The 16,580-nt window shown below is 34.6% G+C and overlaps 1 protein-coding gene across 3 annotated transcripts in view; it reads right to left on the bottom strand.

Moving 5' to 3' along the window:
• The window catches only part of GABRB2 (gamma-aminobutyric acid type A receptor subunit beta2), a gene marked incomplete at both ends in the record, with an annotated part of 116,000 nt that overhangs the window by 66,805 nt on the left and 32,615 nt on the right, over positions 1-16,580 (bottom strand). For all 3 annotated transcript variants that reach the window (XM_083351328.1, XM_083351329.1, XM_083351330.1), the window contains one exon: positions 13,616-13,836. In XM_083351328.1, the coding sequence (XP_083207454.1) occupies positions 13,616-13,836 (221 nt within the window). The remainder of the gene's footprint in view (positions 1-13,615; positions 13,837-16,580) is intronic.

The raw sequence follows: 16,580 nt of genomic DNA, 5'->3' as shown, positions 1-16,580 counted from the left end.
CTATGAAAGCACATATTGGACTTTGAAGAAGCAGGATAGGAAGAGTATTGCTGCTTTAGGACTTTGGTGTTGGAAACAAATAGACAGCCAAGAAAACAAAAAATGGATAATTCAACAAAGTCACACACAGGACCAGACTCAAATTATCCTACTTATCCTACTTCAGTCACTTTATGTGAAGATCTAACTCTCTAGTGACAGTTCTAATTCAAGGAAACGTGGAGGAAAACAGTAGAAGAGTATGACCAGGAGCAAAGTGGATGGACCCAATTACAGTGGGATGACTGCACCATTCAAAGATGGTCATGGAGAAAAATCTATCTATTTCAAAAGAAAGAAAGAAAGAAAGAAAGAAAGAAAGAAAGAAAGAAAGAAAGAAAGAAAGAAAGAAAGAAAGAAAGATCAAAGCGTTGCATAAAATATATTTCTATTCAAACTTAGAAACTTTCAATTTAATTATATAAATTAGTATTTTTGGTATTATCCTAGCTCATTTATTCTTGGTCCAACTCTTCTTTAAACAGTTTCCATAACAAACTTCTTTAATATTCCTCTAGCATCAGAAATATGCTATGCAAAATGTTTAGGACATGTTTTTCTTGCTAACATTCCATCTTTATTAGTCTAATAATCTTCTAATTTTACTTTACATTCCTTTTCTTCACAGCTCAATTCATCAGTATCACCACGCCAATGAAAGCAGTGAAAACTATGGCTAATAGCTTCCCACTACTGTCAGTATAGAATAGTTCAGGTTTTGAAACAGCAGTGAAGTTGTTCAAAATATTATACATGTTATGGTTCTCTTCCATTTTTTTAATAGCCACTGCAGCGCAGCTCGTACTTTTTCATTTTATTTCCAACTGCGCTTACTGAAACTTCCTCTCCAATTAGAAATATGCATCTAAAGCTTAGGATCTTAATTCATACATCTAATAAAGATTGAAGTTCAGAAAAAAGATGAATGCTGAAATGAATGTGTTAATCTTTAAAGTGCTACAAGACTGTTGCTTTTCCATCTTTCTTACCCCTGAAATACAGAATGTTGTTGTAGTCCTGATAAAGGTAAGATCTGAACTGCACAAAATCAGATGAATTAAGATGAAAGAAAATTACTAAGTGAAAAGATACAGGCCAGGAATGGGTAAATGACGTCTTTATTTGCCTTTCTCTCCTTGCAAATGATATTGCTTTGAAAAAATACAAATAAATAATTTGCATAACTTTAAAAAAACTTTTTTGAAAAGGTAAAATTATTCCCTTTATTTCCTCATTATTAGGTGGAATAATGGGACAAAAATGAAGGGACAGAGGGGAACAAGGGAAGAGAGAATCTGCAGCAAATTCTAGATTTCCACTCTTTCAAAACTACATGTGATCCAGAGAAATATGAAACAGATTCTCTTCTAAATGATATTTAAAGTAGAAGGAAGAAGCAGAATATTTATGCACTCATTTAGAAATCTATTCATTGGTTAGTATACATACGAATATCTCAGAATATTTTGAATTTTCAATGTAATAAAATTATGTATGCCAAGCTTATCCAAGAAGCTCATCAATATTTAGGACTATTCATTCATTAGGTTTCATCAAGTCATTTTCAACTCTTAGTGACTGTGTAGATTTTCTCCATGATGACTTATGTAAATAGGACTACAGGTAATCCTTGAGTTATGACTGTTCATTTAGTGACAGTTTGTAGCTATGACATAACCCCCTCCCCCTAGTACTTATGACACAGTCCCCAAGTTACAAATGTTGCAGCACCACGACAGTCATTCACCCTTATGAATGACTGACTACATAAGCACTGGAACATTCGCCCTGCCTATTTCCCCACCCACCCCCACCGGGTCTCCACAGGCACTGGGCCTGTGGATACTGACCTTGTGAAGATTTAGCGAGCCTTCAGTTTCATAGCCTACTTTGGTGCTTCAGGCCTTTGGTGCATTCACAGACAATGGAGGCTTAAAGTATCATGAGACCACGCGTAATCTCATGATACTTTAGGCCTCTGTTCTAAGCAAATCAAGGCTTTGCAAAATGGATGGAAGGCCTGAAGCACCGAAGCCTTCCCTCTGTTTGCAAAGCCTTTTGCCATTTTTGCAAAAAGGTTTTGTGGCCGAGAACAGAGGCAAAGGACTTTCCTTCCGGCCTCCCTTCTTGGGAGCAAATGCTTTTTGCAAAGATGACTGCAGCCTATAGGGACACAATCTTTCATTCCTGCAGGCCTTTTGCTCAAGGCAAAACCGTGGCAGAGAGGCTGGAAAGGAGATAGCTCCCTTGATCATTGAGATCTACGTAAAGTAAGTGACCCGGTTGGGCAGGATGGGAGGTAGGTGGAAGCATGAGATATCTCAGTGGGTCAGGGGAGGCCTTGAATGGTTGGAAGCACTAGGTCCCCCATGGAGTTCCCTACGCTGAGATACCTCATGCATTGTATGACCCATGCAGTTGACTAGCGAATGCGTGGGTAAAAGCAGCAAGTGATCATGTTCAAGTTACATGATTCACTCCTACAAATCCTCGGGTTACAAATGTAATTAACAGGCTCCATTACATTCATAACTTGAGTATTACCTATTCATTAAATTAAACTAATTGTTTACTTAATTTAGTATTATTTATTCTGGCAGTCAGAGTTCTTTAAAAGAGATGTCTTTCACTTCATTGGTTACCTGATTTTGGTTATCAGGATTGGGATCTGAGATCTGCATGTAAAACATGTACTCTGATATTGAATTTTCTCAATATTCCCTAGATTTGAATGTGCAATTTATGATTAATAGGAAACTTTCAAAACTGATTAGAAGAATGCTTATTATAAACTTTCATCTCTGAACATTACTTAGTGCTCAAAATATAGATATGAGAAAGTTTGATGTTGAAATATATAGTCATAGGTTAAAATGGCAATGAAGAATTTATCCATGAAACTTTACAGGTATTCATTATTCTGAACATTGTCTGTTTTATACATCACATCAATCAGTTCAAAATTAAAAATTAATCAAGTAAAATTGAAATAGAGGTGAATAAGGAATATAAAAGGGTAAAATTGAAGCATCCAAGGCTTCTATAACTTACGGAAACTACTTCAGTTCAGTGGTCAATGGCTAACACTAATCTCACATATTCATCTCATATAATGATACATAAAATTTACATTTTTAATCTCTTAACAAATTTCTGCATGAACAAAAGTTGGTACAAACTCTACAAATTTAAACATGACATCTTCCTGCAAACTTGAATGGCTGCTTACTATTTATGCAGTATTATGTAATATGTCCTATGTTGTACAGTTAATATGTCAGGTGTGGATTTTGAAAACCTTTCCAATTGATTTAGTGATATTTCCTTTCTCCTTTCTTTTCTTTACTTCTGTAAAGTTGTTGCAAGACCCCAGAATTTGATGGATTTGACAATTAATCTGATGAAAGCATTTATAGGTGAACAAATACTCTCTCATCCTTGAAAATTGTGGTGATTGTTCTATCAATTTTCAACAAACATGGGTTCCTCTAAGCAGTTGACTGAGCATTTCAAAATTAAGATAATCACTTTTCCACCTTTCTTGTAGAAAGGTGGAAAAAAATAAAACAAAAATAGAAAGACTTTTAGCCAACTACAAAAATGTAGTTATATTTCTACCAAATGAGATTTTCCAAATTACTGACAGGGTGTCCAAGCTTCTGTAATTGCCATATTCTTCATTTTGTTATTTGAGTTTGTAAGCAACTGCACATAAATGGTAAAAATATGCTCAAATTTGAAGAAAGATGTGCCATGTAAATATTTTATTTGTCTACGAGTTCACTGAAGCATATTGCACAATTCACTTAGGGATTCATCCAAACATATTGTATAATTTGACCTGAGGTGCTTCAACATTTGCATGTAACCTGATATGCAAAATGGCAGATAAGGAGATAAAAGAATATGTAAGAGGAATAAATAATTAGCGAAACAACCCTGGGCAGTTCCCTCACCCCCTTAATTATTTCCCTATATATTTTTATTTCCTCATATTTTGTCCTAACTTAGTATGCTAAAAAAAGTATGAGGTGTTTAACATAAAAATATGTTACATGCAGAATTCCATTTGACATACTGAATTGCCAAATATTTTCCAAGGTTTATTACATTTAATTTAATAGCATATTTGCAGGCAGGTAGATTCATATTTATATTCTCTTATAATTTTCATCATAATCATCAACACATATAGCTACAATCTATGGACAAAAGAATACTAGGAAATTTCCAAATATTTACATCCTTAAAATAATCTCTAGAGAATACTTTGTCTGCGTTATATAACGAATAGCCTATTGCTATTGCATTCATAAATAAACATTAATGACCTAAACTATCATACATTTATGAACAAATGTTTTCATAGCTAGGTACCAAGTTTCATCCTTGGAAAATTGGGTAACTGTCAGTTCCATAGGAAGAAGAAGAGGTTTTAGAAAAGAATTCATTTCTTAGTTTGAATACTTCAAAGCAACTTCAGTTTTACCCACTGCAATTTCTTTTGCCTTCCTTTGAGCAACTTTAAAACAAGGTTATTTAAATATCCAAAAATATGGCCATTAGAAGAAGTAAGACTGAGAAATCTTTGAATGATTATTCCACTTTATATTATAGAACTGTGCTTTAAACATTCTAAAACAGCAAATATCACTGGGTACAAGGCCTGAAATTACAAGTCCTATTTCCTGTCTTTGATTTTCCTACATTTGCATTTATAAAAACCACTTTGAAATCCATACACATAAGAAGAGAGATGGATTATTTGAGACCCTAGAGAGATAATGATGAGATGGTGAATGAGATGAAAAGCTTATCAAAAAGAGTTCTGTAATCCTACAGACTATAGTATTATTTTTTTTCTGAACTGGCTTTGTGAGACTGTTTAGTGACATTGCTTACATGGCTTCCCAAGTTTTAACAAAACAAAACCTAATGCTCAGTCTAATTCCTATGTTATTTACAAAGAGGAAAAACAATTAACCATAAAAACACATATATCAATAGAACATTTTCTTGTAATAAAAGTATTGTAGCATCTTAAAGACTATAAATCTGTTTTTACATAAGCATACCCATTTATGAAAGTAGACATAAATCATAGAATCTTATGTAAAATTAATTTCCAGATAATACTTGCTTTTTTGTTGATTGATTTTGTATTTTATGTTAGACTTTTATCTTTTCATATTTAGAAGTTGTCCAGCAATATTTCCTACTACAGTGAAAAGAAACATTTGAGAGTACTTCCAGATATATGGTTATAGAACTATCAATCAAATATATATTTGCAGTTGGTAGATTTTCTGGCAGATTTTCTGAGTAAGAAAAATATATAGTAGAAGTAGGAAATTATGTAGCAATTACAAATATAATTCCAGCGATAATTCATGGAGAACTAGTCATTCCTGAAGGAGCTGGGACGACATAATGGCAGAGATAGGTGGCCAGACAGAGAATTTTGGCAATGCAGTCTCTGCAGAAAAAGAAGAGATCATGAGATTGTCCACAGGTAATCCAAACATCTGGTCCTCATGAACAGACTGCAGGAATTGAGGTTTTTGAGCTTAGCTTGTGAGTTGAGCGGCTGAGAGTTGAAGGATGTCAATCAAGCTTACAGCCGTAATGCATATGGATGTAAGGTTCACCTGAGTCCATTTCTTAAACAATTTTAACTAACTAATTTACAAGTAAAGAGAGAGTAGTAGGATAAGAAAATTCCACTTGGTGAATCAACATTCTTTCAGGATTACAAAGGGAAAAAAGGTTTTAAAGATTTAAAAACTTTTGGCACTCCCCCCCCCACCTTAATTAGAAGAAGGTATAAAAAGTTTAAAATGGATACAGGCGATAGTTATTTTTAAGAATTACTTTTTGTTGAAAGTTCTTTTGAACAGATTGGAATTAAAATAGAGAAATGAACTGGACTTTGTAGAAATTTATTTTGGTTTACCATTAAGGAGTGCAGAGAACTGACGAATGTTACAAAACAAAAACATAAAGGTACTATTAGCCAGAGTGTGATGCTGGGCGTAAATATAGAGATGGTGACTCTGTATTTACAGAGTGCTATTTGATACAAAAGAATTAAGGATACAGAAAGACAAAGTAGGAAAAAAAGGAAGCTTGTTTGAGAAACATTCATTTTGGGATAATATTATAATGGTAACCACCAGAAAAGCTGTAAAATTAGTAGGGGGTAGGGATATATAGAGCAACATGCAGAGAGAAGAATTACGCCATATTTCATTCAGAAAATATTTGAGCAACTGAACAGTAAGTTAACTGAATCACTTGATACTAAACTGACAGCTTTTGAAGGAGAGTGGATGAAGGATGAAAGAGGAGATGAAACAGGAACTTAAGAAGATGAAAAGGTCTGTGAAACAACTTTCTGGAGATGTAAAACAAATTGGTGGAAATTCTGGAGAGTAAGACAGTTAGACAGCTGGGAAGAGAACTAAATAATTTGGCTCTATTGGAACTGAGAGAGAAGGTATTTTGTTTGAGGTTTAGAGCCATTTCAGAAGATTCTGATAAAGATATTTGAAAAAAGTTTACTAAAGCTTTTACAATTTTTTTTGGACTGGGATGACAAGGCTACAAAAAAAATTGATAAACTCTATAGAATAAATACAAGATTTGTGAGGATAGGAAACATTCCAAGGGATGTTTTGGTACCCTTTAAAAAGAAGATCAAGAGATCAAATTTTGTAGCTGACTGCAAAATTATCAAGACTGAAGATTGATAATACAAATGTAATTGTTCTTGCACGAGAGAAAAAAATATTCTTTTTTGACTGAGAGATTAAAGCAGAAGATTCAATTTCAACGGGGCAAATTCAAAGGTGTGATTTTTACTTTTAAAGAGCAGAGATTTTCATTGATTTTAAAGAGGAATTGGAGGAGATTCAAATAGAGGTGTCAGATGAGACTATACAAAAATTACTACACAAAAATTCCAACAACTGCAACAGAAAACTGAAAGGGATGATATTGATATAGGCGTTATAGGTATAGGTTTTTCTAAAAAAATTGGCTTCATTATGGAGTACAAATGCTTAATGTAAATTATAAATGAAGCTAATGTTCCTCAAAAGAGAAAAGAGATAATTATTTGAAAAGAAAATTAAACAAGATATAATTTCCTGCAAATATATTAGGATAAATAATATAAAATATTTGATTTATAAACATTTGGGTAAATAATTTGCACAGACTGATGGACATAGTAAACCTGTTGGGGAGGAAATTAATTAGCATGGGAGTAAGATTACTGGGAATTTATGCCCTAAATGAGGATAAAGTAATGTTCTGTAAAGAGCTTTTGGAGAGATTAATATGTTTCTCTTATGAAAATTATGTCTGATAGGAACTGGAACTCTGTCACAGTGGGACAGAGTTTCTGATATTAAAATCAAGACAAATTACCAAACGTTTTCTTAGATTTGATGGACAATTTAGGCTTGGTTGATCTATGGAGACAGAAAAATGGCAATTCAAGAAAGCACATCTATCTTTCTGAAAGTCATGGATCCTTTTAAAATACAGACATAAGTTTGATTTCAAAGAACATTGCTACTAAGGTTTCTAAAGTAGAGATATTACACAGACTGAACAATGGGTAAATATGTGGTTGAAAGAATTTAAATTTACACTATGTTATAATCTTAAACATAATTTTTATAAAATGATGTGCTGTTGGTATATGTCACCAGAGAAATTGTCTAGAATGTATAAAGTCACTTCAATTTTATACTGCAAATGTGAACCACAAGAAAGCATATTTTATCATATTTGATGAACTTGAAAAAAAGATAGAAAATTCTGCATTCACACAAACTGATTCAGACGATTTTAAGTATTAATATACAATTGAGACCAGATGTTTTTCTTTGGAGATTGCTGGACAAACAAACATGAAAAATTAGGCACTTGATGATGATGGAACTTGCAGAGATAATTAAATTGACTTCTTGGATCAGAGAAAAGATAATGTCTACATTTATTGCTGATTTGAACTCTTCTTCTGAGCCAGCTATAAAACTGTCAATAATCCAAAGCAACTAGCCATAAAGTTTAAAATATTAATAATAAAGAGAAGTAAAAGCTCCAAAGTCGAGTGTACTGGAGATAGATGATGTAGTATCCCTCCCCCTCTGTTGAGAGAGCGCTGTTCAATTTTGAAAATCATCATCTATCTCCAGTCTACAACATAGTCCTTTCAGTGGTTCCAAGAAGGCTTCACACCCATTTGCACTGCTCAGGTGATCCTGACAACACAGATAAACCTCCATATGGCGTCAGTGACTTTCTAAAAGAATTAAAATGACCAGCTCTCTGCAAGGAGTATAAATCCTTCCATTCCCCACCATCCAGTCAGAGATGAAGAAGCTTCTTGGATGAGAAGCAAAATGTCTTCAAAGAAAAAAGTCCAGTTGCCTTGTGAAAAAGCTCCTTTGGGAGAGCTATGACCTGGATGACTGAGAATTTCCATAGACATAGATAGGAAATAATAGATTTTCATTAACAGAGAGATAATACTAGGAATTTTCTTTTTTTCAGTAAGGGAACCTTTGATCCTGGCTAAATATCTATAGAATCTAGCTACTAAAAAAATATTATAGGGCTTTTGCCCTAGAGGGCCCAGAATATTTTAACATACTGTGTTCAACTGTGTTGGAACAAAGTTACCACTATGTTCATTTTTCAGACAGTCTTGTTCCTGATACTCAGGAGACAATGGCTCTCTTGACCCCATGTTGTTGTAATGATTTTATGATGAAATTTTATGATGAAATTATATTGAACCCTGCTTTTAGCACACTATAATAATGCTATCACTATGAACAGTTGCCAGATTATGTTTCAAGAGCTTGTATCACTAGGACACAGATAGTGAAACATGACAATACTGATGAGAAACAAATCATGAAATTTGACAATTCTATTTGAAGTTTTATGTTATTTTATAATAGGTTTATTATAATTACTCTTCTGAAACAGCATTTTTCTTTTATGTATATGGCAAAATTGTTTTATAATTTAGTTAGTTTTGGATATTTAATCTTTCAGCACTATTCCTTATATTTTATTGCTACATTTAATTTTCCCCTAACTTAATCAGTAATTTTATGTATTTTCATCTGAGCTCTGTAAATCCCACTACAAATTATGTAACTGTGCTTAGTGATCATAATAACAAAGATGTACTATTCTGAATACTAACTTTAGAGTAACTACTAAAGAATTAAATAAAAATGATTTCTAAGTATGTGTGAGGGTATAACTATATTTTTAAATAAAAAAATTGTGAAAGAGAAAGTGATTAGTATAAATAGTTGTTTTTTTCTTAACTAAAATATTAATTTACTCATAAATGAGGTCATGTTGCTGTTTACAAATGCTAATAAAAACATGTCCTCATTCTTACAGTTTATACTATTAATATATATGGAGGTTGTTGACTCAAATCTTAACTCACTCACTATTTGAATAGCATTGGGCAGGCCACTTAATCTCAGTTTAAGTTACTGAAAGAAGTAAAAAAAATCAGGTATCTTAAATTGCTTTGAATCAATTAAAAAATCATCCAGAAATATAAAGTTATTTATTTATTTGTTTATCAAATTTATATTGCTGCCATCTCAAGAAAAATGACTCTGGGTGGCATATAATATGATTAAAAAAATATTTAATAACAATTACTAAAAAAAATAAAAACTGAGCAGAGAGAGAACAGCATATATTAATAACAACAGGACCACCTCAATATCGCACTGGCTCCTTCAATTTATTCCTCTCAAATATGAATCGGATTTCAGATTCTTTCTAAAAAAAATCAGATTTCTTTCTGGAAAAAAATTGTATTCAAACATTTATTCTCACAAAGCAAATAAAAGCTGAAAGGAACATGCTATTTTTATTACACATTCCAAGACACTTTGCTTAAAAAAACAAACATTAATGTAGTAATCAGTGTGATCTTTCAATATCTACAGTATATTTTTATATAATGGTAAAAGAAAAAAGAGAAAAGGCTGCATGTTGTTCCTTTCCCTGTGGTTTGAATTTTGACATCTCCCTCTGGTCCTGTAATATACTTCCCATCTGTTCATACATCTGGCAGATTAAAAGGAAGTGATGTCCTGGCGTTCTAATACATTATATGAGATTTGCACAGATGTGTGGCAGTATACAGGGCACTGGAAGTCACTCAGACATTTGGGTGGAAAGTAAAGAAGAAACATATATGTCTAAGTTTAACTACAGTACACTGCTATATAATTGTATTCCCATTCTTTTCCTCCTAATTGTATACCACGACCAACACCAAAACATGATTGCAAAAATATTTTATTGCAATGGTTTTAATTGATTATTCTTAAAGCAGACTGGAAATGCCCCTTGCCATGGATAGCATTCATGTTCCACATCAAAGCTCTAGCTGAATTCTGAAAAGGGGTTTTAAAAAAATGTTTAGGGAAGAAAAAGCTATCTAAATACTAAATGAAGAAAACCTGATTCCAAACTCGTTTTGATATAAATCATGCTGTTTTCAACAATACTTACCTATGCAATAATATTGGAATCTTGAATGTTATCGTCTTTAAATATAAGACTGATATTACAAGGAAGTTTAATTTAATTTAATTTTTTAATTTAATTTATTAATATTTCTATACCGCCCTTCTCCCGAAGGACTCAGGGCGGTGTACAGGGCAAGAATAAAACACAGAAATTACAAAAGATAAAAAGTAATTAAATACATGCCCAATTAAAAAATACAGTTAATACATACTAAAAACCCCAATAAAAATAATAAAAACCCCACCAATCCCCCCTCAGGCCAGGCCGGCTTGCTCGAACAAGTATGTTTTTAGATCGCGGCGAAAGGAGCGAAGATCGGGCGCCGTCCGGAGCTCAACCGGTAACTGGTTCCATAGCTCCGGGGCACCCACAGAGAAGGATCTCCCCCTGGGGGCCACCAGTCGACATTCTCTGACCGGTGGCACCCTGAGGAGGCCCTCTCTGTGGGAACGCACAGGGCGGAGGGAAGTAGACGCCGGCAGCATGTGTTCCCTAAGGTACTCCGGACCCCTGCCATGTAGGGCTTTAAACACCATTACTAGTACCTTGAATCTCACCCGGAAGACAACTGGTAACCAATGCAGCTCACGGAGCAGAGGTGTGACATGGGAGTATCAGGAGACTCCCAACACAACTCTCGCAGCTGCATTCTGTACCAGTTGGAGCCTCCGGGTGGTCCTCAAGGGAAGCCCCATGCTTTGACATTGGACTTAGTTTGTATTGTGTGTGCCTTCAAGTCAGTATTGAGTTCTGTGACTAGTCCCTGCAGTTTTATTGGCAAGTGATTTGCAACTGTCTCCTACCTAAGGCTGACCAAGAGTGACAGGCCCAAGATCGCCCAGTTGGTTTCATCTAATCCTAAAGCAAGTCTAAAATTTATAGTCTCCTGGTATCAAGCCTGATGCCTAAACCACTACAACTGGTTCTCTAACTTAGCTTAAGGAGACCAACTTGGTCACATAAATCAGCAGTCACTTCTTTGATGGCAGTGCTTCTGAGAGTTAAATCAACCGTCCCCAATATGGTGTCCTTCAGATGTGTCAGGCTTCCAAAATTCCCAGAGGAAATGCATTTATGGCTGCTGAAATCTAACACATCTGGACAGCAATCTGATGGGAGGAGGTTTAGAGAAGGCTAAGTTTTTAATCTGCCTTGTTAACACATTTTTTTCTGATTAGATTAGATGGATTAGAAAATAGGTTTCTTTTTTTTCTCTTTTGCCCAGCTTTCGTAAACCCGTTAAAGTTCATGTATGTCAAATGCTAAATCACTGCATGAAGAAGTTACTACACACAAAAAACCCAACTTTTCTCTTTTCTGATGGTTCTTCCTATATATATGTTTACTTTTCTGTTTTTACAAGTCAATGTATATAGGTGGATTCATGTAAGGATTTTACATTGAGTTATTTTGTGACTCACTTAAATGTTCTATGACAAACACAGGTCTGATAATCCACACAACTCCTGGCTGTAAAATGGTGTGTGTTTGTTTGTTTGTGTGTATGTTTTTGTGTGTGTGCTTAAATTTAGAGACAAGATGGGTCAAGAAATGCTAAACACTTTTTGGCTTTTATACAAACTTCAATTTCAAATTATTCCCAGGTGCATTTTTCATACCATGTTGGAAAGTACAAATGTAGGGAACATTTCTCGACAAATGAAAAGGCAAAGGAATGAGTTAAAAATATTTTCTTGGTACTTTATATATAAAAAACCTCCCAAAGGTGAATATATATACATATATATATATATATATATATATATATATATATATATATATATATATATATATATATATATATATATATTACTGTTTTGTAACAACAAAGCATCTTTGCTGCAGAATTCTTATCTTGAAATTCACAGACATCAAACCATTCTCAATATTCTGCCACAGTATAATTCTGATAGGGACGTGGTGGCTCAGTGGGTTAGGATGCTGAGCTTGTCGATCAGATGGTCGGCAGTTTGGTGGGTCGAATCCCGAGTGCCACGTAACAGAGTGAGTGCCTGTTACTCGTCCCAGATTCTGCCAACCTAGTAGTTCGAAAGCACGTAAAAACTGCAAGTAGAAAAATAGGGACCACTACGGTGGGAAGGTAACAGCGTTCCATGCGCCTTTGGCGTCTAGTCATGCCGGCCACATGACCACGGAGACGTCCTCAGACAAGCGCTGGCTCTTCAGCTTTGAAACGGAGATGAGCACCGGCCCCTAGAGTCGGAAACGACTAGCACGCATGTGCGGGGGAAACTGTACCTGTACCTGTATAATTCTGATATCTATTTTTAGCTGTTACATATACATTTTGATTTGCTGCTGCTGTTTTGCAATTTCTTATTGTGTGACAAGAACCATTTAAAGGAAAAAGAAGTATCATCTTCCAATCCATTTTTATTCCCTTTTAAACATTACTTATATACTAGCACAGAAAAGCTAATATTTTGGAAGCAAGCAGCAATAATATAGGTAAAAAATAAAGATGAGACGTAGTATTCTTTCTCCCCCTGAATCATTAAGCAAAGATCTTTATATGGAATTGTACATGTCTGTAAGATGTTTCTTCACTAAAATGACTTGCATTGTAAGTAATAAAGCCATTTAGTTTTGTTACAAGCAGTGCTTTTTTTGTGAAAGAAAAAGGGGCCGGAACTGACACATGTCATACAACCCGCCTTGCCTCCCCTACAAGGTTCTATCCAAAAAAGGTGTTGGAACTCCGTTCTGAGCGTTCTATGACAAAAAAGGCCTACTGTATATTAGCCTTCCTCAATCTAGTGCTCTCCTAAAGAGTTGAATTGCAAATGCTATAATGACCTTCAGATTATGGGGCTTTAGTGCCAACCGTTTTGAAGAGCACAAAGTTGAGGGAAGCTGGCAAAATTATACACAACCTACATGACAAAAGAAAACTAGAGAAAGAAAAAGGGAATTAGTCTTTTGGTTTATATACAACATGCCACCATTCAAAATGTTTAATGCTGACCTGAGACCATAGAGAACTGTCCCATCTGGATGTAAACGAATCATTCTGTTCTTCACAGTGACACCATGTACAAATGACTTCTTATCATTCAGGAAGTAGGTATCAGGAACCCAAAGCTGATCTGCTACTCTATTGTCCAGTGTAAGATTTAAAGGTATTACATTATACGAAAGCCTCTTATCCCTCCATGCTTGTTGAAAGTACATGGTCAAAGTATAGTCCTGAAATGATAGAAGAGAGAGGGAAAAATAGGTTGAAAATTTTACTATTTTTTATTTTGCTACTTGAAATAACCAAACCAAACCAAAGGGTACTTCTTCAACTGACCACCATTGTCTGTAAAATTACTGTTTGAAAAAAATAAATGCTGTGTTATCCTCCAAAATAGAAAATATAAAAATATTTGGCACCAGACTCTATCAATACTAGAATAATATTATCTCATATTTTTAAAAACACTTTCTTTAATTAAAACAGAAAGCATGGAATAATGGCCACAGAGTACCATATAAGCAATTATCCATAAGCATTATTTTTCTCTTTAAGAATCAACAATATTTGATTGAAGTTTGGGAATGTAATTTTCTGGTTATTAATAATAATATTTTATGTTATCTATCTATTCCCACATATCTAATACAAAATTGCACTTAGCTCAATCAAGTAAACAAATTATTATTGAAAAGGTTGTCTCTATAAAGAATATCTTCAGGCTTCTGACAGAAACAAAGATTTCTTGTCAAAGAATTCAAAAAGATACATTGCATAACTAGAGATTATGTGAATTACAGTTCAACACATCTAAAAAGCACCACATTAGAAAAGGCTTAATTAGACAAAAAGAGCAGCTCTTTCTGACATTCCCTGAAGTCGGGAGATGCAGTTATCTTTGTAAATTAAATCTCTTCTTCTGTGAACATCTATTTAGTCCACCAAGGATGCTGGGAAGAGTAAGACACAGTATCCTATGGTTAGTCCTCTAGACATCAGTACCTTCAGATATGGCCTGTCCCACATTAGCACAATACTGATTGCTTTATCTCTCATATTTCATGATACTCAATTGACTATACTAACCCGAACCAGTTAAAATGTTATAGTCTAAATCAGTGCTTTTTTTGTAAAAGAAAAAGGTGCCGGAACTCACACATGTCATACAACCCGCCTTGCCTACCCTACAAGGTTCCATCCAAAAAAGGTGCCGGAACTCCGTTCTGAGCGTTCTATGAGAAAAAAAGCCCTGGTCTTAATACAGAAGAAAGGCTTAATCAACAAAATGATTTAAATCATTTGCCTAGGTAGTTTATAATCCATAGGCTTGGGATCCCGAAATAATCTAAGGGATATTTCAGGCAACACAGAGGGCAATTTTGTTAAGGCCTTGTTTCAGTGTGGCATTGAAAAAGACCACTGGCACTATTGCTCCTGACTGCCCTCAATAGCTAAGGGAAGCTTGAAAAATTGTCCGGCGTTATGAATGGCCCCAGACAATAAGGAGAAGTGGCAACTGTCTAGAGTGAATCCAAAATAAACTTGCAGAAAAATAGCCAAGCAAAAAAAGACTACATAACTATGTCTGTCTGTAGTAAGGATGGGTCAAAGAGGGTTTATTTCTCTACCTTTATTACATTTTATCCTAATAGACCTTTTGCAGACTTTGGGCAGACAGCTCAAAGCTATCCCAGAAATGAACTCAGCTGACTACTCAGCAAACTGCTGCAATAAATTTGCAAAGAACACTGAAAGTGTATTGCTTTGCATCCACTTCAGATTAGACCTTGCTGTTATGCTGAGGTTATGGGAGCATCTTGATCATACATAAACAATTTTGGGGAGGCTGAGGAAATTGGCAACATTTTCAAAATTTATCATCTGGTACAGATCTTCAGTGAGGGTAATCAAGGTTGTTTCATATTAAGAGGCATGGCAGATTTATACCCACTGGCCTCTCTTGAAGAGATCCTTAATGAACCATCTGATTTTAGATAGCTATCACTCTTTGCAAATTTGTCTTTATTAGGAACAGTAATAGAGGGGATACTACCCATCCAACTCTAAGTGGATATGGGGAAAATTGGATTATCTAGATAAAGCTGGGTCTGCTTCAGGATTGGATATGGTACTAAAATGATCTTGGTTACTCTGACTGAGAGAGTAACCAATTTGACATGGGGCTTAAGGCCTCAGGGTACAAATTGGGAAATCACAAATTCTAGTCCTCCCTTGGGCATGAAGCTATTTTGAGTCAGTCATTCTTTCTTAGATCTAAGAAGAAGGTAAGTCAAAACTCTGCTGAAAATGTTGCCACAAAAAATTGCAGGGACTTGTCCAGTAGTCACTAGGAATGAATACTGACCTGAAGGTACAAATCAAACAAAGCAAAGCAAAACACTGACTGAAGCTCTTTACCAGAGGACAAAGATGGAGAATATCACTATATTGATCTTATTAGTATTCTGAAGAAATGTTGACACTATTGATCACTGGTTATACCGGTAGCTGGAACAATTCGGTTGGGAACTGAGGAAAAAATTCCATCCTAATTTAATTCTAGAATTCAGGGGAAAAAAATTATGAACTATCTCCATCTACTTGACTGCACTTTGCTCATTGTTTGGAGAACGTTAGCTAACAAGTGAGTAAAATATTACAAGAAGTTATGTAAACAACAACAACAATCTCTGTACCTACTGAGATTTCTGGTGAATAAATTACTTTTTCTTAATGACAACTGATAGCATTATTCCCAATGTTCTGATCTTGTAAAAGCTCTTAGTATTCTGCCTTGAAATAAAGCTCATGTGTTCAGAGAATTTTCTTTCAAGGTCATAACTGAACACATTTACATCCAGAGAATGTTGTTTTGAGATCATAACAAAATTCTCTGTTTAGTTGCAACATTAGAAGATAGCGACTGTTTCAAGCAGTGGTGTCTTCAAAGTTCTAGACATAAAAAATAAACTTG

The sequence above is a fragment of the Vipera ursinii genome (assembly GCF_947247035.1).
Source record: "Vipera ursinii genome assembly, chromosome: 2".
Classification (NCBI taxonomy): domain Eukaryota; kingdom Metazoa; phylum Chordata; class Lepidosauria; order Squamata; family Viperidae; genus Vipera; species Vipera ursinii.
The sequence above is the reverse complement of the archived record's forward strand: the minus strand, read 5'-3'. Positions and strand labels throughout refer to the sequence as shown.